General features: G+C 36.3%; 2 protein-coding genes across 3 annotated transcripts in view; one reads left to right on the top strand and one right to left on the bottom strand.

The window, feature by feature from the left end:
* Positions 1-45: 45 nt before the first annotated feature.
* Positions 46-11437, bottom strand: slc25a29 (solute carrier family 25 member 29). The gene is made up of 4 exons (XM_079888249.1): positions 11314-11437; positions 7700-7743; positions 6264-6347; positions 46-1877 (listed from the first exon to the last, which is right to left on the bottom strand). Exons 1-4 carry the CDS (start codon positions 11339-11341, stop codon positions 1113-1115), a joined length of 921 nt encoding a protein of 306 aa, XP_079744375.1. The 5' UTR covers positions 11342-11437; the 3' UTR covers positions 46-1112.
* Positions 11438-12452: 1015 nt separating this feature from the next.
* Positions 12453-24771, top strand: part of slc25a47a (solute carrier family 25 member 47a) — a 13555-nt gene continuing 1236 nt past the window's right edge. Inside the window, exons 1-7 of one of the 2 annotated variants that reach the window (XR_013822927.1) lie at positions 12453-12590; positions 14686-14729; positions 15543-15614; positions 17296-17472; positions 20829-21081; positions 23233-23718; positions 23822-24771. The exon at positions 23822-24771 is cut by the window's right edge and continues 1236 nt beyond it. Coding sequence is in view for 1 of the 2 variants with exons in the window: in XM_079888250.1 (XP_079744376.1) it covers positions 12554-12590; positions 14686-14729; positions 15543-15614; positions 17296-17472; positions 20829-21081; positions 23233-23528 (879 nt within the window). In the remaining variant the exon portion in view is untranslated. Of the gene's footprint in view, positions 12591-14685; positions 14730-15542; positions 15615-17295; positions 17473-20828; positions 21082-23232 lie in introns of both variants that reach the window. The other variant, XM_079888250.1, reaches the window with a different exon arrangement.

Raw genomic sequence — 24771 nt, 5'->3', positions numbered from 1 at the left:
TATATATATATATATATATATATATATATATATATATATATACACACAAACATAAAATATATATTGATTTACAGTATAAATCAGAGACAACCGACATGCTTCCATCAATCAAAAGACTTGACTTAAACACAGCAGTTTGTTTTTCATTCTATTAGCAGTATAGATGGTTACACTGGGCCAGATATCCCAACACTTTAATAAGTTACAGAAAACATGCAAATATTGCATTCATTTTGAAGATCATACATCACAAACTTTGTTCAGGAGACACATGGACAAGGGAAGTCCTTGCATTGAGGTGGACAGCGGACAAAAACCTTTAGTTCTTTCTTTTTCTTTTTCCTTTTAAACCAAATTAGGTTTTATTTAAGCCAATACAATTCAAGTAGACAAGAAAAACCTTTGGGAAATATTAGCAAACATAATTGTCTACCATATTCATTGCACAAGATGAGATCAGTTTAACACTGGGCCAAGATATCGCAACCTTTCAGGCAATTTCACCAGCAGCTTCAACCAAAAGGAGAATAAAAACATAATAACAAAGACTAAATTCCCCAGTGCCAGAATCACATCTGTCAATGTCTAGGTGGGGTTGAGAGCACAATGAGATGAAAGTCAACCAAATAAAATCATTTCGGGAAAACACCAAATGACCTATTACACTATTACATTACAGTCTTGCATTCATTCACATGGATTTAAGAATGCGGTCCGTTCAGACTAAAGTTAACGAAGAGGAATTTGTTTAGACACTCGTTTCTCTTCAACGCAGCAAAAAATACCAAATCCAAAGCAAGTTTTTCTAGTTCTGCCCAGTAAAACCCAAAGGTGCCAACAGTGACGGCTGTTGATTATCTCAAGACGCCAATTCTTACTTTCAGACGTCGGATTCTTACTTTCAGCGGCTCTCGTAAGGCAGAAACAGGGACCGGTTATTAAACATATAAAAAAATATATTTACAAAATGCAGATCTCAAGTTATTGTACAGGGTTGTGCGACTGCATTTACGTGGACAGACAGTGGCAACCTGTTTGATTAGTAACAGCCATGATTCAAGAAGTGCTATCCTTCAAAACTAAGTCAAAGATGAGTTACTCACAGAAGTTACTCACAGACTGGACGGCTGCGTTTGCGTTTGCATCGGCGCGTGGAGAGGAGCCGCTTCGCAATCTTTAGGAGCTTCGTCCGAGCGTACGTACAAAAGGAAGAGGGTGACCGTGGCGAACGTTGCTGCGTTGACCGGGAAAGCCCGGAGGAGAGTGGAAGTAAGTCCACGAGTAAAAACTCGCCAGCCTTCACGCTGGATGCTCTTCCTCGTGCAGTCCATAATGCTGCTGTACTGGTACTTCCCACCGACTCCGTCCGCCTGGAGTCGGGATTTAATCACATCAACGGGATACGTGGACAGCCAAGACGCGATTCCCGACATCCCGCCGGCGAACAGGAGTTTGGGAATCATGTACGGATCCTCCGGTTCGCAACCAAGCGAGCGCGTCAGGAGGTCGTACGCTAGGAAGTAAACGCCGAATCCTGGCGTCTCCCGGATTAGCGTCGTGACCATTCCTCTGTTGACGCCACGTATTCCCTCGCGCTGGTAGATGCGAGCCAAGCAATCCAAAGAGTTTTTATACACTTTCCGTGAGGATGACTTCTTCTCGCCCGTTCCTTGCATCTGCATCCGGGTTTTGGCCAGCTCCATCGGGCAGCAGATCACGCACTGGATGGTGCCGGCCGCCGCTCCGGCCAGGAACTGGTTCAAGGGCGTATCTTCGCCCAGCCGGCGCATGGCGTTGCCCTGCACGCCGAAGACGATGGCGTTGATGAAGGTCAGACCCATCATGGGCGAACCAATGCCTTTATAAAGGCCAGACATCTGCGGAAAAGGTGGAGTATAATGAGATTGAACTGAAGTCAAGTCACTTCATTTATACAGCGCTTTAACAATATAGACTGTTGATACAGTGATAACAGGAGATTACAGTGACAGAGAGTGTTTAGGCTTTACAGCAGATCTAGAATAAAGTTATTGTCCAGATAAAGTTAACTTCCGTTGCGAAGATCATTAGTTATTAACTTGCTAACACACAACAACAGAGCCTGTGGCTCGAGAACGCAAACCTTGAAAAAAAAAGTTTATCTTCGTGTAAACTTAAAAAAAACGTGAATATGTGGAAACGCTGACGGCGTGCACATACGCAAGACGTGTTTAGTCTATAGATATGCGCGTTTGATTATATATGTGCACAGGCGTGAAGTCTTTCTTTATAAATTGACCTTATCAAATTACTTGTTTGGCCTTAAAAATGTATAATACAGAATTATTTATCGCTTCGCGTAGCCATTTGAACTGGAATTATTTTGACAACGTTTTATCTGTGCAGAGGTAAAGCAGAGTTTATCATGGGTCAAAAAATGGTCTTCGGTGAATCAACATGGAGTCCATCTGAATAACGACTCTATTGTAGAGCTGCTGAATCACACTTCACACTCAACTAAACTGCTTAGTAGGGCTGTCAAAATGGCTGAAAAGCTAAATTCGAATTTCTTTCTTAAATATTAGCAAAATTCTAATTATATTCGAATTCTAAAGGCAATACATTTGGCCCTATTTTAACGATCTAAGCACATGGTGTAAAGCGCAAGTGCACTTAGTCCGAATTCACTTTTGCTAGTTTAACGACGGGAAAAATGGTCGGTGCTCCCGGCGCATGATCTAAAAGGGTCAACCATATTCTCTTAATGAGTCATGGGTGTGTTTTAACTCTATTCTCTTAATGAGTAACGGGTGTGTTTTAACTCTATTCTCTTAATGAGTAACGGGTGTGTTTTAACTCTATTCTCTTAATGAGTAACGGGTGTGTTTTAACTCTATTCTCTTAATGCGTCATGGGTGTGTTTTAACTCTATTCTCTTAATGAGTAACGGGTGTGTTTTAACTCTATTCTCTTAATGAGTCATGGGTGTGTTTTATCTCTATTCTCTTAATGAGTCATGGGTGTGTTTTAACTCTATTCTCTTAATGAGTAATGGGTGTGTTTTATCTCTATTCTCTTAATGAGTAACGGGTGTGTTTTAACTCTATTCTCTTAAAATGAGTAACGGGTGTGTTTTAACTCTATTCTCTTAATGAGTAACGGGTGTGTTTTAACTCTATTCTCTTAATGAGTAATGGGTGTGTTTTATCTCTATTCTCTTAATGAGTAATGGGTGTGTTTTAACTATTCTCTTAATGAGTAACGGGTGTGTTTTAACTCTATTCTCTTAATGCGTCATGGGTGTGTTTTAACTCTATTCTCTTAATGCGTCATGGGTGTGTTTTAACTCTATTCTCTTAATGAGTAACGGGTGTGTTTTAACTCTATTCTCTTAATGAGTAACGGGTGTGTTTTAACTCTATTCTCTTAATGAGTAACGGGTGTGTTTTAACTCTATTCTCTTAATGAGTAACGGGTGTGTTTTAACTCTATTCTCTTAATGCGTCATGGGTGTGTTTTAACTCTATTCTCTTAATGAGTAACGGGTGTGTTTTAACTCTATTCTCTTAATGCGTCATGGGTGTGTTTTAACTCTATTCTCTTAATGAGTAACGGGTGTGTTTTAACTCTATTCTCTTAATGCGTCATGGGTGTGTTTTAACTCTATTCTCTTAATGAGTAATGGGTGTGTTTTATCTCTATTCTCTTAATGAGTAATGGGTGTGTTTTAACTCTATTCTCTTAATGAGTAACGGGTGTGTTTTAACTCTATTCTCTTAATGCGTCATGGGTGTGTTTTAACTCTATTCTCTTAATGAGTAACGGGTGTGTTTTAACTCTATTCTCTTAATGCGTCATGGGTGTGTTTTAACTCTATTCTCTTAATGAGTAATGGGTGTGTTTTATCTCTATTCTCTTAATGAGTAATGGGTGTGTTTTAACTCTATTCTCTTAATGAGTAACGGGTGTGTTTTAACTCTATTCTCTTAATGCGTCATGGGTGTGTTTTAACTCTATTCTCTTAATGAGTAACGGGTGTGTTTTAACTCTATTCTCTTAATGAGTAACGGGTGTGTTTTAACTCTATTCTCTTAATGCGTCATGGGTGTGTTTTAACTCTATTCTCTTAATGAGTAACGGGTGTGTTTTAACTCTATTCTCTTATTGCGTCATGGGTGTGTTTTAACTCTATTCTCTTAATGAGTAACGGGTGTGTTTTGGGTGTCTCATCTCCCACTCCCTTTAAAAGCCAGTTGCGCTCGCGCCGTGGCGGATTTGCTATTTGAACTGAACTGAATCAACATGGAGTCCATCTGAATAACGACTCTATTGTAGAGCTGCTGAATCACACTTCACACTCAACTAAACTGCTCAGACACAGGATTCGTGCAGAGACTGTAAAATGAATTTTTCTCCAAGGACTACAATCAAAGATCTCATTTATCAAACAATATCTTTCTTTATTATCTTTTAAATTCTAAAACTAAAAATAAACTAATAAAAACAAAATTTTACAAAATAAAGTGCAGCACATGCAATGACTGCGGTAACTTTGACCTTCCTTATTCAAACTGAATTATTTCCATGAATATATAATTGAGCTGAAGAATGAACACTTGGATATTTATGAGCAATATCACACTCATAGCCATGAGAAACGCCTCTATATCAGACGGGCTGCAGCGTTAACTTTGTGTGAAAAGATTGTTTTATTAATAAAATTTTAAATAAATTTCCCATATATTGTCTTTCAATAATTCAAGCACTTTTGAAGCACTTCTTCATAAATATGTCTGTTTTCAAGGGTTTTCCAGGACTGAGAGGAATGAGTAAAATGCCATAAGATATTATGTTGTTTTCTGGGGGAAAAATCTAAATGAAGAGAGTTTTTTCTTAAAACATGCAAAATGATCTGCCAATGGAGTCAGAAAAATAATGATAATGGGTAAAGATTATTTCTCTTACCACACTGGCAGATAATTATGTGTTTTAAGAAAAAATCTTCTTCCCCCAGAAAACAAAACATAATATCTCGTGGCATTTTACTCATCTAGTACACGCATCTTGATTTAAGAATTTTTAGATATTTGGACTGAAAACAAGACAATGCTTAGTAAGAACACCGGATCTGGGCCGACACTACGCTTTCTGTGGAGCTCAACAACGACACCATTGTCTTCTTAGAGCTGCTATACAGCAGAATTTTAATTACTCCATATAGTCTTGTGAAGTCTGAATCACTGATTGTGTTATTCCCCTGTCGATTACTGTGAAGCCGCTCTGAGACCGCTGACCACGGAATAAAGGTGAGTGTCAAAGGCTGAGCTCCACCGCAGAAGAATGTGGCCTAGATTTGGAGATTCTCTCACATCCGTGACACAGATCTGGGTTTCGGTGTCAACAAGTGAACAGGGGAAGAAGTTAGTAATATGGAGCTTCTTATTTTACTCTGATATGATGAATAATTCCTTAAAAATTTTGAAATATTAAAAGTGAAAAAAGTCAAATTTTACTTAAAAAAAGTGAAATATTATTCTAATGTAAATCATCTGTTGTCTATGTGAATATACAGTAAAGTGTAATTTATTCCTGTGATCAAAGCTGAATGTTCAGCATCATTACTCCAGTCTTCAGTGTCACATGATCCTTCAGAAATCACTCTAATATGATGATCTGATGATCAAGAAACATTTATGATTATTATCAGTGTTGAAAGCAGTTGTGCTGCTTCATATGTTTTTTGTGGGAACATTGCATACATTTTACTGTCACTTTTGATCAATTTAATGCATCCTTTTTGAATAAAAATAATAATTTCTTAAAAAAAAAAATTTCTGACCCCAAGCTTTTTTGTGTGATTATTTATATATATATATATAATATATATATTATACCAGACAGTTGATGGACCCCATTGACTTCCATAGTATTTTTATTTCCTACTATGGAAGTCAATGGGGTCCATCAACTGTCTGGTCACAGACATTTTTCAAAATATCTTCTTTTGTGTTCAGCAGAAAAAATAAATTTTTACAGGTTTGAAACAACTTGAGGGTGAGTAAATGATGACAGAATTTTCATTTTTGGGTGAACTATCCCTTTAATATATATGCCTTATGGTCACATTTAGTGCTTTATACAGTAAAAATGGTTTCAAAGCAGCTTCACAGTAATAAACAGGAAAGTAATCCTGAGATCCTATGAGACTGATTGTGTTGTTCTTCAGCTCAGTGTTGAACACATAAACACGCATGTAAAGAGAAGAACATGAAGTGTGCACTCACGGACTCTTGCCGTATGATGGACTGGAAACAGTGGAAGGTTCCCCGGTAGAGAGGTTTGTCCACACTCTGGACCTGCAGTCGGACCTACAGGACACACACAGTCTGCTTACAACAAACCCAACCGTACTGCTGATCTAACTCTGACAACAGACCAAGACCACGGCTGGATGAAGGAAAAGCTGGAGGTTTAAACTGTAAGAAGAAATCCTACAACAAACTCACTGGATACAAATGAATATAACAATGTATAAACCTGTAAAAAAGGTTATATGCTACACATTACGACCTATTAAAAAACAATGTAATCATTCACTTATTATCTTCAGTTCTGCCGTGAAGGTTTTTTACAAGAAGGGCCTGAATATTCAAGACCAGTAAAAGACAGTAAATAAAAAATAAGAAAGAAGCATCAAAACAATATTATATATTGTATAATCAAAATTTAAAAAACAACATGCATTTGCATTAGATATAATGCATTAAATGAACAGTTGAACCAAAATATTTTGAAAAATATATAATAATTTATAATATTGAATAAAATATTTCATTTATTTATATAAATAAATACATTTATATAAATTATAAATATATATAAATATATAAATATAAAAATATATTTATTCATATACATATATATATATACAAAAATATATTTATTCATATTATATATATATATATATATATACACACACACACATTTATACTTACAGTATATTTATATAAATATATATATATTTTTATACATATATAAATATATAAATGTAATGTCATAGTTATCAGCTGATATATTAAAGCCAATAAATAACGACTCACTTCAAAAAAGGAAAAACATGAGCAGCGCAAGTCTGTCATATCGGCTTCATAAAAGTATAATGAGATCATAATAATTGTCTTTGGGATATGGTGAGACTTTAGTTTTTATAATAAGGCTCTCAATAATTATATAAATAAAAAATAAATAAATAAATATATATATATATATATATATATAAAACTAATATTCATTTATACATGTATACAAATTACTATATATTTATACAAATATAAAATACTAATATAATACTTGTTATATGTTGAATAATAATTAACAAAAAAAATTTTTTTTTTTTTTTTTTTTTGATTTATTATTATTCAACATAAACTAGGCAATTCACATTTCACAACATTTCATCCCTAAGTTAGCAGCATCAATATTTTTAGTCAGTAGCTCTAGTATTAACTGTACACAACTGGTATGATGTGCTTTCACAATATGATTTATTTAGCGACAGAAGTGATTTTTAAGTCACAGGGTTCAGCATGAAACGGATATGATGGGAGTAAAGTGTCACGACAGACAACAACCTCGCGCCGTTCAACCTCGCCAGAAATAGCAATGCTCTGAGGAGAAATCAACAGCAGGTTCAGGTGACGGACAGGTGAACATGACGTACCTTCACCGTGTCGAAAGGATGTCCGACGAGAACGCCAGCGGCTCCTGAGCGCAAACAAGAACAGGACGTTAGAACATTCGTGACAAAACACTGAGTATTTATAGCACAGTATTATGAAGCAATTAGTGCTAGACAACGATTAATCACATCCAGAATTAAAGTTTGTGTTTACATAATATATACGTGTGTAGAATTATTTTGTATATAAAAATACACACATATACATGTATATATTTAAGAAAAATGTATTTAATATAAAATATTTATATTTATATATAATATAAATGATGTATTCATATATATATACAGTAACACATGCAACTATTTCTTAAATATATACATGTATATGTGTGTATTTTTATATACAAAATGATTATACACAGTACACACGTATATATTATGTAAACACAAACTTTAATTCTGGATGTGATTAATATCTAGACTCACAGTCATAAGTACAGCTGTGCACAACAGAGTCAGGGTTTTATTTCAACAACACTTGGACTGGAAATCTCACACGAGGTTCCTGTTACTCAGACGATATGAGTGGTTATATCCTGAGCCTGGCATGAGGACCAGTGATGGTCACATGACCGAACACACAGACACACTGAAGACCAAAGGCGTCGGCCAGGCCTGACCAATCACCACGCAGCATTCACTACACACTCACTCATCAGGGTTACTGATGCTGCGTAACTAACTAAAGATGTATGCAAAGAGCAGCGCTGGGAGATTTACATCATCACTTAAAAATGCACACACAAACAAATCAATTTGCGTCATCACTTAAAAATGTTCATGAAAGTCTCTGTGTGCATGGAATATTTTATGTTAAAAATATATTTAAATATGTGCAGGTAAATAGCTGTTTATTATTGCATATTGTTATACTGGTGCACATAAAAAAAGATTAAATAAAGCATTAAATTGAGAAAAAAACTGGAAAACGTGCTTTGTTTAAATAGATTTTATTTGTATTATATGTGTGCATGTATGCATTTATATATAAATAGTTATATATGAGAAATAATTGTATATATATATATATATATATATATATATATATATAAAACTTTTTTTATATATTTTTTTTAATTACATAAAATTAGATTATATTTTTTTAAATTAGATTTCTCATATACATATATATATGAGAATTATAATCTAACGTATTTATATATATATAAATGCATAAAAACATACAAATAATATATATATTAAAATCTTTGCTAACCTGCACATTATGTTGCTCTGAAGTGTTAAAGAATGCGGCTGGAAAGTGTGTAATAGTGAAATTATGGCTGAATTCCTGTTAAGGAAGTATTTTAGTATAAACACTGGTAATGATAATCAAACCAAAACAAGGACAATACTCGTATTTACTGTATGTCTATCTTTAATTCCTTCATTTGGCCAAAAAAACAAGGTTCAAGGTTATTTTGACTAGAAGTGTGTTACTCATAGCCGGACTATATCGGGTCTATAGTTAAAGGGGTCATATAATGGTACATGCACTTTTACAAGTTGATTGTACTGAAGTGTGTGTTGGCAGTGCCTGTACACAACCATCATAAAATGATAAAAATCCATCCAGTGTTTTTTTTTTATCTTCTTATATGTTTTCCCCCGTCTCTAATCAAGCTGTTCGACCGTGTGACGTCACAAAATCGACGCCCCTCCCACGATTGTTGATTGACAGCAGCGTTTCAACACAGACCCGCCCTCGCTCGTGAGCGAGCTGTCAATCATAGTCCGTCATTGTTGATGCTGGAGCACTGTGTATGAGCAGAATGGCTCTAAGCGAGTGTGGTGTTCTGCTCTTGGGTGTAATAAGGAACAGCATCATGTTGATGCTCCTAAATCCGAACCGCTGAAGACACAGTGGCTGAGTTTGTTCTCGAAGGGAATATTCCCCATGATCAACGTCAATGCTTTCATGTTTGCGTGAATCATTTCTCTCCAGACTGCTTTACACACGAGGGTCAGTATAAAGCTGGTTTTCTATGTACGACGTTCTCAATATAATTCATAATACCACGTTTATAATTAACAACGTGCTATGGTTATTGTGTTATAAACGGTGCACAGAACAGAGGGGCGGAGTCAGCAAAGCTCATTATCATTTAAAGACACATGCACTGAAGCGGCGTGCTGAAAACAGAGCTGTTTTTGACCAGGTAAAATGAGTGTTTTCTTACAATACTAATGAGAATTTTTAATTAAAGTATATTACAAACTTTTAATTTAGACCCTAAAGAACCATATTAGCTTGTACAAAAATGGCATTATATGACCCCTTTAACATAGACGGTGAGATGACGGCTGTTGCTCGCTGGCTGATCCTCCATAATGTGTTCCAACATTTATGAAGCACTTCATCTTCGCGTCTGTAATATGAAACACGAGCCGATATGAAGGCGCAGCCCCCGTCCCGTCGCTGGATTGGCTCGCGCAGGGGTGTGTGTGTGCCTGGAGTTTTTACGGGACATGGACAGGCCGTGGGGAGGGGGTTATTCTGGGATCTTCCGGGAAACACATTTCACAGCACTTCAAGCATGTCTGTTATTTGCACAAGAGAATAGACGGACTTCAAGGAGGCTTGTAGGTTACATATTCATTTAAAAATCAATCATAAGCTTTGACTATGCCATATTCAGACAATCAGTCAGTGCGAATCTGAATGTGTCTGACCAGCACACACACTCCTGACCCAATATTCAGATGTGTGTCTGATCACAGGAATCTTTCCAGTTAAACGCTTTATGATACATTTATAATGGATGTTAATAAATAATAAAAGACCAAATCTCGAGCAAATGAAACACATTCCTTGAATTTGTGTATGTTCGTTCAGCTAGATATACTCTACATTACATTACACGTGATATATCATCTTATAAGATTTAAATGTAAACAGCCTTTAGAGTCTTTCCAGCTCGCAGGAGAACGTTTACATTGTAACCAAATTTAGAACGTCACAATCAATCAGTCACAATGTAACATTCCATTCCTTCGAATGAAGCAAAGCAGAATTCCATCACGTGACATCAACTACTTCAACACAAAGTATCGCTCAATACTAATTATATATATATATATATATATATATATATATATATATATATATATAAACAAACATTTAGAATAATAAAGTAATAGATCACAGAATATGAATTCTTCAGTTATATTAGCTCTTTAGCACATTACATAGATCTTAATTCTAGGCATTTCAGAAATCCAATAAACATAAACTCCACTCTATCACGTGTCCTGCTTGACGTGGCTTCAAGTTCCACTACAAATAATTCAGCATGTGTGAAGATATCGATCCGTGGATATGACATCACTGAAGTTCAAAATAAACTTTATACACATGCATGATTAATTACTGCACTTAAACTCTATGAATGTCCGGATCTGATTACAAGTGTGTGTGACACTTGTGGCCCATCGATCTGCCGGCCACAACCCCTCCCGCACAGGACCAGGACCAGGACCAGGACGTGTTAATAACGAGCTTAACCGAGTCTTAATCTACTGATTCACACAGCAGACATGACGTGGATGCACTGTACTCTACTGTATACTGTACTAGTAGTGATGCATCTTACCTCCCAAACAGCCAGCAAGGAAGTCCATCACTGCGTCAAGCCGACAGAAGCCTTCCCTCAGACGAGCTCGGAGATACTGGGCAGGGGAAGCTGTGCTCGGGCCTGTCCTGTGGGAAGAGTCGCAGAAACTCGCTGTCGTGCACGAGCTCTGCGCAAACTCGAAGTCACTAATCAGGTCGTAGTGGAAAATTTCACCTGCTCGCTTGACCACAGCCTGCTGGGTTCTCTGGCTATTTGCGTCCGGGCTTCTGCTGGATGCAGGAGGTGTGTGAGCGCGCGCCCAATCGCGACCCGCGGATTTAAACAAGGATTCCTCTTTCTCTCGTCGGTGACTCGCTGTTCCGGGTGCTTTACTGGGGCGAAGGCGTGTTGCTAACGTTCACAAGTCAATTCGTTTCTATTGGATGGTTAACAAGTACGTCATCGCTAGGTTTTTAATATTCAGTGGCCAATCCTTCGCCACAGGAAGTTGCCTAATTAATATTCACGAGCTCGCCTTCGCCGTAGCAGCGCTAGCGTTTTGGGAATCAGTTCGTTCGGATGGTTCATTTCAATGAATTGCTCGACTGATTAGGTTTTTACGCAACAAAATGTTTCCTTTTTTAAGATAAATAAATATGTGGTATAATCCTGCTGTTGTCGCTATATTTTTTTAGATTGTAATTCGTCTATTAGCTTGCGCACTTCGTGCGAAAACTTTGCGAATCGATTCAACAGAATCTTTCGAAAGGAATCAGGTCAAAAAGATTCATTAGACTCGTAATTTCTCTTCCGCGTTGCATCAGCATGTGTTTATGTCTTATAAAAGCGAATGGTGCAATGCGTGTACGAATAAACGCACTCTGTCTGGAATCAATTCGAACTAATTAAGTAAAGGTTTATTCATCAAATGCACAACAATGCAACTTATTACCTGTAATGGAAATGAGCTCACATGATATAGAAATAACAAAATGACGAGTTGTAAAGTCAAATAAAGTTGAAGGATAAAACAGACATCGCGTATTAAACATGCACCACCGTCAATAAAAAGCAAGTTTCTCGTTATTGCTGTTAAATGAGAACATGCACGCAGAAGCTGAGCATCAGTCGGCGGAACCACGTGAGATGCGCGCTGTTACAGAAGGACTGATGGAGACTGCGCAGATCCGCGACCTTTACATGTGTCAGTGGCATTACACAATTATTCTCCAGGACAGAAGCAGCAAACATGTCATAGGCAGGTAAAGCAGATTCAACGATGCATTTCGCCGACTTCCTTGCAGGATCAGTGGGAGGTAAGTTAGGCTGGATATAGTCTAAAGACTGTTGTTTGTCAGTTAATCTGGTTAAATTCTCAGTTATGTATTAGAAATGGTGATTTGCATTGAGAGAAGATAAGTTAAATGCTCTGGCCTGGGTATCGGTGTTTTGTTACAACTTAGTGTTGCCTAAAAACAACTTAAACAACTTTGTGTTGCCTAAAAGCAATGGATAATAGCCTATATTTTATTAGTATGTTCCATGAGAGAGAGAGAGAGAATAAAAACATGTAAAAGTTAATTGGAAAAAAATAATAATACGACAAGAGACAAAAAATAGCAATGCGTGACGTAGCAGAGAATTTAAGATCCCAAAGTATTGATGAATTAATAAAAACGCACCATTGGAAATAGATATTGGAGAGTTTCATTACACATAAAGTGCCTCAATTTAACCATTTCATGGATGCAATATTTACATTCAGCAATGAAAGAGTTAAAACTAGTGAAACTATTCTTATCTCAATAGTTTGGCTACTCATTTGGCTTTAATGCCTGCGAAATAGGGAATCTATTATTACAACATCACTACACGCATGTCTAAGAACTGCCAACACAACACACACTGATATATATATATATATATATTTACAACGTCACGTCTTCATTAGACACAATCATCATGTTGAATAAAGCACAACTTTTATTGGCACAGGAGATCACGTGAACAACACTTAAAGAACTTGTATAACTTTGTTACACTTTCACTTTTTGAAGTGTTTTATATAGTGCATTTTCACATCGATGCTCTAAAATCACAGTTAAGGGGTTAAAATTGAGTCAAGAGCCCATAAAGTTCTATATAGAAGCCCATGGAGGGAGTATAGAGGTAATTTACACCATTATTCACTTATGTATGTATAAAAAATGATATAAAACAGATGAAGGCATAAATATGATATAATATATTAAATGCTTTATGTCAAAATCCTCAATTAGCACTAGTGTTTAGTAGGGCTGTCAAACGATTAATCACGATTAATCGCATCCAAAATAAAAGTTTGTGTTTACATAATATATGTGTGTGTATGGCGTATAATTATTTTCTATATATAAATACACACACATGCATATATATTTAAGAAAAATGTGTTATTTATATATAAAATATTTATATATAATATAAATATATATACACAGTATATACATGCAAATATTTCTTAAATATATACATGCATGTGTGTGTATTTATATATAGAAAATAATTATACACCGTACACACACATATATTATGTAAAAACAAACTATTTTGGATGCGATTAATCGTGATTAATCGTTTGACAGCCCTAGTGTTTAGAGACAGACGTTCCCATTTCTGTTCCTGGAGTCAAACTGTATTAAAGTCCTCCTGTAGTCATTAACTTTAACCCCTTTTAACCATCTTTGATCACCAAAATTACATTGAATGAAAATTTAGCTTGAATGTAACTCGACACCCTTGCCTCATTTAGTATGCACGGTTCTATGAATATGCAAATGAGCCCCGCCTCCACTCACTCACTCAGCTCAGAGATCCACTGGTTGACGATCACACGTTGATCTGATTGGTTACAAGGTAGTTTGTGACGTCAGAAACACCAGCGACATCAGAAACACCAGCGAAACACCAGTATGAATTTGCACATGGTTTGTCTTAAAGCAGATTAAAAACATATAGACATATATACAACATTAAAAACTGGATTTCACCACAGGGGGACTTTAAACATTTTGGGCGTCTTCCTTCTTTAACCCGTTCATTTCAAGTCTTATTCCTCTAATGATCTGAAGAGCTGAATCTGGTGTTGGTTTATAAAGAGTTTGAACATGTTGAACAGGATTGGGAAACATCGTTTAAAACTTATTTTCAGCAGCTCCTCTCAAACATAGATATGAATATAAATATATGAATATATGAACATACTGAATATCTAGAACTCCCCTTGATCTGCATCTCAATTATTGGAAACTTAAACATACAAACAAATGATATTGGCATGTGTTGTGCTCGAGTGCATGAATATCACATAATGCAAGACAAACTGTTCTTGAGAGACGGAACGATCCCGTTTGATTGGCTGTTGTTTTACAGGAGCGTGTGGCGTTGCGGTCGGATTCCCACTGGATACTGTCAAAGTAAACTCATATTACCTGTGACGTTTGACTCTTAAAGGCACAATATGTAAGATTTCTGGATTAAAATATCCAAAAACCACTAGAACAATGTTATATATTTTGTAGAGTTGTGTATTTACTGTACATTATCCCAAACGTTCCCAACAATCCACAGAAATCAGCCGTTTTAATGCTGAGTTTTCTCACCATATAATGTTTTAAAATGAACTGCATGCCATTTAACAACAGTCATCCAGCTTTTATTAAAACGATATTCTAATATCGATTAGTGCAACAAGTTACGATATAACAAAACTTTCAACACACTCACATGTACTTTTAGCTTGATGTTTCTGATGGAGTGAAACGGCGTTACCCAACAACTTACATTTATCAAACAAAGTGACATGAATCAGTAATTCAGCCTGTTTCATTAGAATAAATAAAATAATGTGAATTTAAGCGATCAAACATAAGCGTAACAAAGCTCAAGTTCAGGGAAGAAGGAGGCGAACGTTAATCATAACTTTAATCGTGAAATAAGCATAAACAACAAAGTGAAAGGAGCGGCATCTGCAGTTTATAAGAGTAATGAAACAGTTCTGCTTCATATCACTGTAACGCTAATAATACATTCGCTTATTCATGACTCATTCATATTCAAGTCCCATGATTCCTCGCTCATTCACGGCATCAAGTTATGCAAGCGACCTCTAGTGGCCAAACTTACACACTGTGCCTTTAACTGCAGACATGAATGATAGTGATTTGCACACTTGCTGTTGTAGCGTCTCCTCCAGACTCTGAGTGTGTGTGTGTTTGACGTCCGCACAGGTCCGGATCCAAACCCAGGCACAGTTCACCGGAGTCTGGCAGTGTGTCGTGATGACCGTCAGAAAAGAAGGGGTGAGGAAATGACATTTGTGTTCAATGCGTAACGCAGCTTCTGAACATCACTCAGTAGATGCCGTGTTATTAAAGTATCTCTGAGATAATAGTAGGTGTTTTTGTTTTGTTGCTGAATTCATTTAATTTGAATTTTAGTCATTTTGTTTTTGTCTTTTTATTAGATTTTTAAAAAATATGTCTATATTGTTTTATAAATTTAAAGTAACAAATTTGTGGGTTACACTTTATTTTAAGGTGTCAGTGTTACAGTGTAATTATATATTTAAGTACTGAGTAATATTAATCAACTACATGCACTTACTGTAGGGTTAGGGTTTGGTTGAGGGTTAGTTGCATGTAATTATGCATAATTTACTGTTATTACTATGGTAAGTACATGTAACATATGTAACAAGCACACTGTAAAATAAAGTGTTACCATTTCTTGTTATGGTTTTACAGTAGTTAACCAGTGCTGGGTAGTGACTGATAACATGTATCCTGGATCATGTAATCAGATTCCAAAAATGTACAATTTGTAATTAGATTATATTACATTTTAAAATGCCCATAATCAGATTACAGTTGCTTTTGTATGGATTTCATGATTGCATATTATTCACACAATGGATTGATTCTCCCAAATTCAGTCACAGGGTCCGATTCTCTCTTTTAACTCTGACTTTTGATTACTCTTAATTACTGCCTATTAATAGTTAAGATAGTTTAGGTATGGGTGGATTAAGGGATGTATATGATCATGCAGAATAAGGCATTAATATGTGCTCAAAAAAGCAAATTATAAATAGCATGCTAGTAAGCAACTGGTTAAATAATGAGAATTGGACCCTAAACTAGAGTATTACCCATAATTCTTCTTTTTACCCTTTTAAATGTATTTTCTTTGTTTTAATGTATAAATGTGGGTGACAATAATCCCATTAAAATCTAAGTCATAAATGAGTTAGGTCAAAAGTAATCAAAAAGTATTCAGAATACATCACTATAACCATCTGGTGCTCTTCAGTCACTTTTCAGTTTTTAAAGAATTTTTCACTTCATCGTAATGAAACGAAACTTGGTAAAGCTTATGAACGTATACATTTTTCACATATACAACATTTGAAATATATATTTCAAATAAATTTATATTTTTTATTTTTCATCACAATAAACGTAAATTTTGAACTTTTTCCAGTTCATCAATAATCTCTGAGTGTTTCCTTTAACACGAGACCAAACTTCAGTCTGTGATCGACAGATTCAAGATTCAGTTTGTTGGAAAGTTCATTTTCAGGATTGTGAATAAATGGATTATAACTACAGCATGAGTATCATTTAGTGCCATAAAATCCCCTAAAAATACAAAAATATTAAATAAAAAAACATTATCTAAAAAAATTAACTATACAATAAAATAAAAATTTCATGTAAATAAATCTTTCATTTTTGACCAGTACCAGAGGGTTAAATCTGTAATCTGGATTAAGTTACTAACTACAATATTTGTCATGTAATCAGTGAGTAACTTTATTTCTAGCACATTTATGAACAGCAGACGTTGCTTCACAACAGTGACTACAGTTTGTCTGATGATGATGATGATGATGATGATGAGTGAATGCAGAAGTTATGAGTAGAAGTCCTGTAATAATAGAGACGCAGGTTTCTGTCCTGAACGCTGGTTTGTTTGCTCCAGGTTCACGGCTTCTTCAAGGGAATGGCTCTGCCCGTCTCCACGATCTCCTTGACCTCCTCCGTGGTGTTCGGCACGTACCGGAACTGTCTCCAGTGCTTCGCTCAGCTCCGCGGGGTCGGCGCTCACAACTCCAAACTGGACATCTTCCTGTCCGGCCTGGCGGGCGGAGTGGCTCAGGTCAGGCGCGCTCTGCCGTCACTGTTCAAACAAATATTTCAGCAAAATATTAGCTTTATTAGTTCAACCAAATATTAGCTTTTTTATTTACTTCATCGGAATGGTAAAGGTTTCGGCACTTGCTGTGAACACAAATAAATGATTCGAACAGGTTTAATGGGCCTGAAAACAATAGTCACACTTGTGCTCCTCGCAAGCCGTTTTAACTTTTATTTATTTCCAGGAGATTAATTTTTGATATCAACAATTGAATTTCAACTAGTAAAAACTATAATTCTTGATATCTGCAATTGTATTTTCACTAGTGAAATGTCTATGGCAAGCCGTTTTAGCTTAAATTGTACCCAGCGTTACTCGTCGTAATTGCATTTTTACTAGTAAGAATTAAATTAGAGAGCTCTACAAATGAATTTTTACTAGTCATATAATGTCTCCATTGACTTCCATTCATTTTTAATTACGGAGCTCTACAATTGAATTGTTTCTAGTAAGAATTCCAATTAGAGAGCTCTTTAATTGATTTTTTACTAGTAAAAAAACGAATTAAAGATATGTATAATTATAGAGCTCTGTAATTGAATTAGAGAGCTCTGCAATTGCCATTCTTACTAGAAACAATTCAATTGTAGAGCTCCGTAATTAAAAATGAATGGAAGTCAATGGAGACATATGACTAGTAAAAATTCATTTGTAGAGCTCTCTAATTGGAATTGCTAGTAAGAATGCAATTACGACGAGTAACACTGGGTACAATTACAGCTAAACCGGCTTGCCATAAATGTCACCATAGGCTGCCATTCAAATTCAATTGTTGATATCAAGAATTGAGAAATTCACATATCAAAAAATACAATTCTTACTTGTAAAAACCTTTATTTTTTATATCAATAATTACATTGTTACTAGTAAAAATGTTTTTTTTTTTATATCCGAAAATGTATTTCTGATATCAGTATATTTTCAGATATCTAAAATGGCTTTTTTACTAGTAACAATCACATTCATGATATCAGAAATTAACACTGTCACTAGTGAAAATGGAATTATTGATATCAAAACTGAATATTGTTAGTAGTAATTCAATTGTTGATATCAAGACCAGACATTTGCACTAGTAACAGTGTAATTCTTGATATCAACAACTGAATTTGAATGGCAGCCTATGGTGACATTGCACTAGTGAAAATACACTTACAGATATCAAGAGTTATAGTTTATAGTTGAAATTCAGTTGTTGATATCAAGAATTATAGGTTTTACTAGTTGAAATTGAATTGTTGATATCAAGAATTCATCTCCTGGAAAGTTAAAACGGTTTTAGAGTAAAACGTGTTTTGGAAAATATATATATCATATACAACTTTTATTTTTCATAGCAAATGTAAAATTTGTTTAAAAAAATTTTTTTTTTTGTGTTTCACAAAACTGCAGCACGCAAATATAATAAACAGAATGATATTGTGCGCTGGTGTGGACACTAAAACGTTTTAGTTATTGGTGTGAACAGGCTTAACTCATCCTAATGAACTTAAGATGTCTGTGACAACGTGATTTGCAATAAAACTTACTCGCATTCACTCCAAGAATTATAATAAAGATAACTATAACAAGTATATTAGCACTCACACCATATCGTTCTGTTTATAATAAGTCGATGGATCAATCTGATTGGCTGTCAATGTTTTTATCGTTCATCAGCTGGAGAAAAAAATCGTTCTGAAAGTGATTTTTTCCTTCTATATTCTGTTAACAATGAGTGTATTGTTCAATTTTGTGTATTATATTTAACAATCTACAGTTAAACCAGACATTATTCAGACACCAGATATAATTTCTGATGTTTTTCACTAGTGTGATCAGGACACTATAGTTCATAAATGTAAGTGAGGAGAGCAAAATAAAGTAAACTGTGACATATTACACCCTAATATTCTTCATACAGCGACTACCAGTGACATTAAAGGAGACATATCATGCTTTTAAATCGTTCCTTTTTACATATAAATCATACATTTGTAGTCTATATAAAGTGGAACTGCAATGCTTGGGTCTGAATTCCTCATTATTATAGCTCCACAGGCCCCTTTTCTACCCCTTTTCTGATGTGCGTCTGAGAGCAACTCGTTTTGGTGCGGTCTCTTTAAATACAATTGAGACACTTCATACCCCGCCCCCTCTCCAGGATGCAGAGGTGACACGGTTCAACTCCACCCCGTTCGGCCATTTTTGTAGTTTGATAGCAGAGATTATCTAGCGGCACAGAAACTTTTTATTCACACGTTATTAACAAAATGTCAACAACGGAAGACTTGTCCAGCCAGCCTTACATGTTCGAGCCAGAGTCGGAGCCGGAGCGAGATGAAAATGAAGACGACGAGCCTGCAGAACAACGTCTTCATATGGATGTATCGCAATGGTGTGTTACTGTATTTACACATGAAACTTTGGTCTTCCAAGAGAGAGAGAGAGAGTGTGTGCGCGCGACCAGGTCTCTCTCTCTCTGCTCGTTCTTCAGTTAAACATGCGCCCTGTCACAAGCGCGGCAGTTCATCTACATTAGACGGTGTAATGAAGCGTGTGGGTTACTACATCCAACAACCGAACATTTGAACTTACCCTCTCGTAACTTCTGCATCTTTTAGCTTGGACTACAAAATTGCAGCGAGAAATAAAAATGGCGGATTGCTGGAAGTGTTGGGCTGGAAGTCAATGTCCTTATTTGGCAGTTCCGCTGCAAATACTGTGACGTAATAGTTCACAAAACGTCATAGATAACAGAAAAATCGGAACAGGTTGAAAAATATGACCAAAACAGAATATAAAGATATCAACGAAGCACCTGAAGAGAATAATTTCAACTTTTCTGTTCTTCTAAACACTCCAAATATACAACAAAATGCATTTAAGGGCTAAAAAAGTGGATTTAGCATGATATGTCCCCTTTAATTAAAAATTTGGGAGCAGAAATGATTCGGACACTTTGAGCTGATCATGTTTTGCTGAAGTGTGTTTTCTTTAATTGCTAATGCTCTTTTTACACACAGACTGAACACAATGAAGCATTGCTTGGTGACTGGTTGAGCTAAACTGGTATTATCTAATTGTGTAGTTAAATTTAACAGCTGACAGATATTCAACATAATTCATGTGTGAGACAGTCTAACAGAAGGACGGACAAAACCAGTCAAATATCAACTGAGTTCATAACTCTGAGTTCTGCTCATATTGTATCACCACTATAGTGAATAAACCGTGATAATGTGATGAAGGAGTCTGAATAATGTTGGTTTGACTGTAGTTTCCTCAATGTTACAGTTGCGTTGTGGATGATTTTTCAACCTTCGGTTCTTCCTCAGATCTCTGTGATGTCGCCGGGCGATCTGGTGAAAGTGCGTCTCCAGTGTCAGACCGAGAGCAAGCGCAGTGGTAAACCGCGGTACAGAGGGCCGCTGCACTGTTTGCTGAGCATCGCGAAACACGAGGGCGTTTCAGGGCTTTACAGAGGAGCTCTTCCTCTGGCCTTCAGAGACGGCCCGTCGTTCGCCACATACTTCCTAACCTACGACACGCTGTGCTCCCGACTCACGCCGGCGGGACAGAGAGAGCCCGGTGAGTGCAGGCGTTTAACCCTCATCATTCCCTCGCGAAACACGGAAATTATACTTCATTTTTTTTGTCCAGAAAGCTTGTTTTATTTCAATTTGATAACATTTTTTCTATTTTTTAATGCGATTTTTTTTGTTATTTTCTATTTTATTAAACTTTAAATTACTAGATTTGAGCAATAAATAAATAGTAATTTAATCACATTCCTCACATTCTTTCATCTTAAATTTAAAATAACTCACAATTTCATGAATATTCCTTTTAACTCAGCTCTAAATATCTTACATCGGGAGCCTTTGCTGACCTCTTGTGGAAAAATAATAATATAAGATGATATTTCATGACTCTAGATGGCCTTATAGCTCTATATGGAGCAAATGAGCTGTTCCTCTGGGTCCTAAAGCCAGTTCACTTCAGTGTGCATTCAGATACATATGTAGATATTATTAAATAATTTTCTGGTAAAGTTTTAGCATTTTTATGAAATATATGAAATATGAAATATAGTGAGTGACCTTACAGTCTAGAAAAAAACCTAAATACTAAATCATTGTCATTATACACTGCCGTTCAAGAGTTTTGGATCGGTAAGATTTTTAATGTGTTTGAAAGAGTCTCTTCTGCTCACCAAAGCTGCATTAATTTGATCAAAAATACAGTTATAATAGTGAAATATTATTCTAATTTAAATCAGCTGTCGTCTATGTGAATATACAGTAAAGTGTAATTTATTAGTCTAGTCTGATCTGGTTTAGTCTGGTCAGATCTGGTTTAGTCTAGTCTGATCTGGTTTAGTCTGGTCTGGTCTGGTTTAGTCTAGTCTGATCTGGTTTAGTCTGGTCAGATCTGGTTTAGTCTGGTCTGATCTGGTCTAGTCTGATCTGGTTTAGTCTGGTCAGATCTGGTCTCTGTGTTTGTGTTGTCAGAGTGGAGTCTGGTGGAGTCGCAGGAATGGCTGGCTGGTTTGGTTTAGTCTGGACTGATCTGGTTTAGTCTGGTCTGATCTGGTTTAGTCTGGTCAGATCTGGTTTAGTCTAGTCTGATCTGGTTTAGTCTGGTCAGATCTGGTTTAGTCTGGTCTGATCTGGTTTAGTCTGGTCAGATCTGGTTTAGTCTGGTCTGATCTGGTTTAGTCTGGTCAGATCTGGTCTCTGTGTTTGTGTTGTCAGAGTGGAGTCTGGTGGAGTCGCAGGAATGGCTGGCTGGTCTGGTTTAGTCTGGACTGATCTGGTTTAGTCTGGACTGATCTGGTTTAGTCTGGTCTGATCTGGTTTAGTCTAGTCTGATCGGTTTAGTCTGTCTGATCTGGTTTAGTCTGTCTGATCTGGTTTAGTCTAGTCTGATCGGTTTAGTCTGGTCTGATTTGGTTTAGTCTGGTCTGATCTGGTCAGATCTGGTTTAGTCTGGTCTGATCTGGTTTAGTCTGGTCTGATCTGGTTTGATCTGGTTTAGTCTGGTCTGATCGGTTTAGTCTGGTCTGATTTGGTTTAGTCTGATCTGGTCAGATCTGGTTTAGTCTGGTCTGATCTGGTTTAGTCTGGTCTGATCTGGTTTAGTCTGGTCTGATCTGGTTTAGTCTGGTCTGATCGGTTTAGTCTGGTCTGATCTGGTTTAGTCTGGTCTGATCTGGTTTAGTCTGGTCTGATCGGTTTAGTCTGGTCTGATCTGGTTTAGTCTGGTCTGATCTGGTTTAGTCTGGTCTGATCTGGTTTAGTCTGGTCTGATTTGGTTTAGTCTGGTCTGATCTGGTTTAGTCTGGTCTGATCTGGTCTGATCTGGTTTAGTCTGGTCTGATCTGGTCTCTGTGTTTGTGTTGTCAGAGTGGAGTGTGGTGCAGTTGTCCGGTGGAGTCGCAGGAATGGCCGGCTGGTCTGGTTTAGTCTAGTCTGATCGGTTTAGTCTGGTCAGATCTGGTTTAGTCTGGTCTGATTTGGTTTAGTCTGGTCAGATCTGGTTTAGTCTGGTCTGATCTGGTTTAGTCTGGTCTGATTTGGTTTAGTCTGGTCTGATCTGGTTTAGTCTAGTCTGATCGGTTTAGTCTGGTCTGATCTGGTATAGTCTGGTCTGATCTGGTTTAGTCTGGTCTGATCTGGTTTAGTCTGGTCTGATTTGGTTTAGTCTGGTCTGATCTGGTCTCTGTGTTTGTGTTGTCAGAGTGGAGTGTGGTGCTGTTGTCCGGTGGAGTCGCAGGAATGGCCGGCTGGTCTGTCGGGACGCCGATGGACGTGATTAAGGCTCGTCTTCAGCTGGACGGAGTGCGTCAGGACAGGAGATATCGAGGACTCGTTCACTGCATTAAAGAGACCCTGAGGAACGAGGGCTCCGGGGTTTTCTTCAGGAGTCTGGGAATAAACTGCTTGCGTGCGTTTCCCGTGAACATGGTGGTTTTCGCCGTGTACGAGGTCAGTGTTCGTGTGCTCAGGTCACCGCCTCTGGATCAGCTCTCATGATCATGTTCTTACTGTATTCTAATGGGCCGGAATCTCACGAACATGACATATTTAGCATGAAATGAGATTTATTTGGTAACACTTATTTTAGTGTCCTTGATACATTTACTTACCGTAGTAATAACAGTAAATTATGCATAATTACATGCAACTAACCCTCAACCAAACCCTAACCCTATAGTAAGTACATGTAGTTGATTAATATTACTCAGCATTTAAATGTATAATTACACTGTAACAATGACACCTTAAAATGAAGGGTTACACTTTATTTTAAGGTGTCATTGTTACAGTGTAATTATATATTTAATTATATATATGCCGTAATTACATTCATTGCACTTATTCAAATAAGTACTGAGTAATATTAATTAAGCATGTACTTACTTACTATAGAGTTACGGTTAGGGTTTAGTTTAGGGTAAATTACTTATAATTATGCATAATTTACTGTTAATACTATGTAGTAAATACGTCACCTTAAAATAGTGTTACCAATTGTTTTGTTAAATATTTTGTATTCAAAAAACAAAACAAGAATTAGTTATATTTTACCCCCAAATCAAAAGGAAAAAATATATTTTTATTTTTATTAAGATGTTTTGCATGATATAGTATTATGTAGTGACTCATTTATTAGCATAAGAATAACTATATTACCATCAATGGAAAGCAATTCAAATGTCAGAACTCAAGAAGCAATAATAATAATAATAACGAGAAACTGAGGTAAAATTGTCACCAAAATAATCTCTCAATGCTCCCCAAAATATTTATCTTTAAATAAGATGCATGATGCATTATTATAATGACTTTACGCTCTACAAAGTATTAATATTTATAAAGAAGCTACGAGCAAGAGTATGTTTCCCGGATATCAGCACGAGTGTAAATATAATATCGATGTTATACAACAGTTCAATAAACAAGTTAATATTGGATGACTTACATTTTAGACTCAGAATATTGTGTTTTTGCTGTATTTCCCCAGTGAGAATAAATCTAAAGCAACACTTGTTTTTGAGTGAACATATCAAACGTACGCATTGTTTCTTGTTTTGTGCTGTATTGTTAAATCGTTTGTTATCCGTTGCTGTTATCCGTATATGTTGCTGGATCTGTATAATGTGGTGGTAGATCTTTGATTTATTTTGTTGTTGTTGTTTTGGGGACGGTGTACAGTACTTGTATATATTTCTTCACCGCTGGATTATTGTATTTCCGGTACACTTGTAAATGAACA

Source organism: Squalius cephalus (assembly GCF_949319135.1).
Source record: "Squalius cephalus genome assembly, chromosome: 12".
NCBI lineage: Eukaryota > Metazoa > Chordata > Actinopteri > Cypriniformes > Leuciscidae > Squalius > Squalius cephalus.
This window is presented reverse-complemented; position numbering and strand designations above follow the sequence as displayed.